General features: G+C 29.4%; 1 protein-coding gene across 1 annotated transcript; it reads right to left on the bottom strand.

The window, feature by feature from the left end:
* Positions 268 to 945, bottom strand: LOC107646723 (two-component response regulator ARR22-like). The gene is made up of 2 exons (XM_016350887.2): positions 612 to 945; positions 268 to 469 (listed from the first exon to the last, which is right to left on the bottom strand). Exons 1-2 carry the CDS (start codon positions 810 to 812, stop codon positions 293 to 295), a joined length of 378 nt encoding a protein of 125 aa, XP_016206373.1. The 5' UTR covers positions 813 to 945; the 3' UTR covers positions 268 to 292.

Here is a 3,259-nt window from a genome sequence, read left to right as displayed (position 1 = left end):
TGTAAATATTTTTATAATACATAATACACCAATTCACAGAAACTTGAAACACCTAAACTCCAAAATCTTCATGAGAATATATAAAAATAAAAAAGAGGCAGTTAATGAAATTCCTTCACTAAAGTCAACTGTCCGAGCTAGTCATATATAATATAAGACCTAAATAATGCAAACCCCAAACAATTAAAAAAGAAAACAATAAGAACAATCAACTAACAATATAGCTTAGTGAATAGCACATCCTCAATTTCATGACTTATCCAACAATGCAACTATATAACTAAAATAGAGTTTAATTTGTAGCATAGAATTTGTGAATGAATGAAGTAAGCTTAGCAATATTTAGAGGCTTCTCTAAGTATTCATCTAATCCTGCTTCCATAAATTCTTGAATATGTGATTCCATTGACCGTGCTGAAACACCAGCAATCGTACTACAAATTCCCATTGATCGAAGTTCTTTTATTGCCTAATAATATATCAATCAAAATAAATCTCATTATTAAAAAAGACAAATTAAATTATTATTATATGTAAAGAATATTCTTATCAAACAATATTGTGCATGTAATTGAACATAGTTAATTAATTAAATGTAAATAAATAATTACCTCGATGCCATTCATGATAGGCATATCCAGGTCCATTAGAATTAGGTCAAAGCTTTGACCAGAGAGATGAACATTAATGGCTTCTTTACCATTTTGCACAACTTGATTTTTCACCCCAACACTGTTCAACATCTTTCCATGGATAATTCGTACCATCCTATCATCATCAACAACAAGCGCCGTTAGTTTATGAGAATCCATGATCACTCCCTTAGCTTGCAAATAATTGCAACTGGGATCTTCGAATCACTACTACTACTTCTTCTCCCTATCAAATCACCTTTATTGTTTTTATTTTTAATAATAGACTAGACATAAAAAAAGAAACAAAGACACATAATTGGTACGTAATATATATACTATGTTAGTGATATCAATATATTGTGTGAGAGTGTACACGTGACACTAACTTTGGATTTGATAGCTCTATCTCCAAATCCAATAGACAATACGTATGGATCATATACTAAGTAGATATCTATTTGCAATAATGCAATGGATCCTAATAAAAAGGAAAAAAAAACTAAAAAAAAAAAAAAAAAGAAAAAACTCTGAGAAAAAATCGAAAAAAAAATATTATATTAAAAAAAGTATAATTAGTTTTTCCAAAATGGGTTGATTCTAATCTTAAATAAACTTTTAGGGCATTTTTTTTTTGTGCAAAGCATGGGACAATATATTGCAAAGTATATTTTTGGGTCATTTTATTAATATTTCGCTTTAGTTTTCTTTAACAACTAAAATAAAACTAAGCAAAATAAAAGAGTAAATACTATTTTCGATTTCTGATGACTATTGCTTGGAAAATAAGGTGTTTTTTCTTAATTTGAAAAATTTTAGTTGATTTTTAATTATTTAAATATTAGTTTAAACAACTTCTGTTATTAGTCTAGGAGGTCCTTGACGCATTATTAGCAAGTTACCGTTTACAAAGACCATTTAAACTAATAACAAAGGATATTTAGACTAATTACTTGGATAGTCAGAGATCGATTAAAAAATTTTTAACTTGTGAATAGATTTTTTGTCCTTTGAGTAAATAGTTAAGGATTAAAAAGAGCATTTACTCCAAATAAAATTTTTATTAATGGACTCTTTTGAATAAAATTTTAAAGGAAAAATAATCATTTGTACCCATGAACTTTGCGATGCTGATAAAAGTACCCATCAAATAAGGAAACTAACGTTATACTCATGAAAGATGGGTTTCGTGTGATAAAAGTACCAAAATCCTAATTTTTTGTTGACTTTTTAATAAAATTTTCAAATTATCCCCGTCTTTTATCTTCATCCTCAATTCCACCGCCATCTCTTCTTATCCAAATCCCAAATTTTCATAACCCTCATTACCACCAGCACCTCCCCTGATTATCACTGCCTCCCCTCTTTCAGTCCTTTGCCAACACTGGCTCTCTCGTTACCTGTGTCAAGAACTTCCCTTAAAACCTTAGCGTTGTCCTTGCAATCATCAGCCCAATTGTACTACGCTTTCTATTACGACGACTCCAAGACATTGATTCTTCTTATTGGGTGGCTTGCTGCTATTTCTTTCGTCTTCCTATGAACCGTTCGCGACATAAATCCTATTTGTCAGCACAACAAACTCGTTGTCTTCTACAAATTCCTTTAAGGGGTGATGATGGCAGTGTTGGTGGTGGTGACGATGAGTGGTGGTAGTGAAAAAGGAGAGGAGAAACAGTGGTAATCAAGGGATCAGGTTGGTGGTGGTGAGAATTGTAAAAGTTTAAAATTAAAAAAAAATGGTAGAATTGAGATTGAAGATAAAGGATAGAAGTAATTTAAAAATTTTATTACAAAGTCAATAAAAATTAGAATTTTAATATTTTTGTTACATGAAACCTATTTCTAATGGGCATAACGTCAATTTCTCATTTAATGAATATTTTTATAAGTGTTCATAAAGTTCAGGCGTAGACATAGGTGGTTTTTTTTTTTAAATTTTAAAAATATCACTTTTCTTCTTAGACCCTGTGTATAGAATTCGATCTATCTATATCTTAGTATATATGTGTCGTACAATAATACAACAATAATAAATTAAACACGAGGAACATGTGTTCATGTCCATCTTTTCCTTTTGTTTTTTCCTTCAAAGAATAAAAGTTCACATTTTAATTTTTTTCAATTTACCAGATGTTACGTAATCAATGTCTATTAATTAGGTAATCGTTTATGCCTAACAAGAATAATTGAACAAAATGCTCAATGTGTTAATGTAGACCTTGGTTGTAAACATATAAATAAATTTATATTCTTATTACTTGGTTTAGTATAGTGGAATATTAATTATTAATTCGCAGCATTGGGTATCTTTTAGAAGCTAAGTAAGATTCTATAGTCTACTTCAATTTAGTTTTTGACATCTTTTTATGATGGAAGTACAATGATGGCAAGTATAAGTGAAACTTATGCCATAAATGGATTATACTATCTTGTACTTTAGTGAAAAACAGAAGTTTAAAATATGATATTTTAAAGATATTAATTAACATATGTGCATGCTTTAACGAAGATTGTTTTCTCAAAGTATAAAAAAATTAAAATCTTATTTCTTAAAGGAGTGTGGGTAAAGAAAATAATGAGCAGCAGAAAAGGATTTGCCTCGGTCTTAATCGGAGTTTGGATGA

This window comes from Arachis ipaensis, chromosome B06 (assembly GCF_000816755.2).
Source record: "Arachis ipaensis cultivar K30076 chromosome B06, Araip1.1, whole genome shotgun sequence".
In the NCBI taxonomy this organism is placed as follows: Eukaryota; Viridiplantae; Streptophyta; class Magnoliopsida; order Fabales; family Fabaceae; genus Arachis; species Arachis ipaensis.
This window is presented reverse-complemented; position numbering and strand designations above follow the sequence as displayed.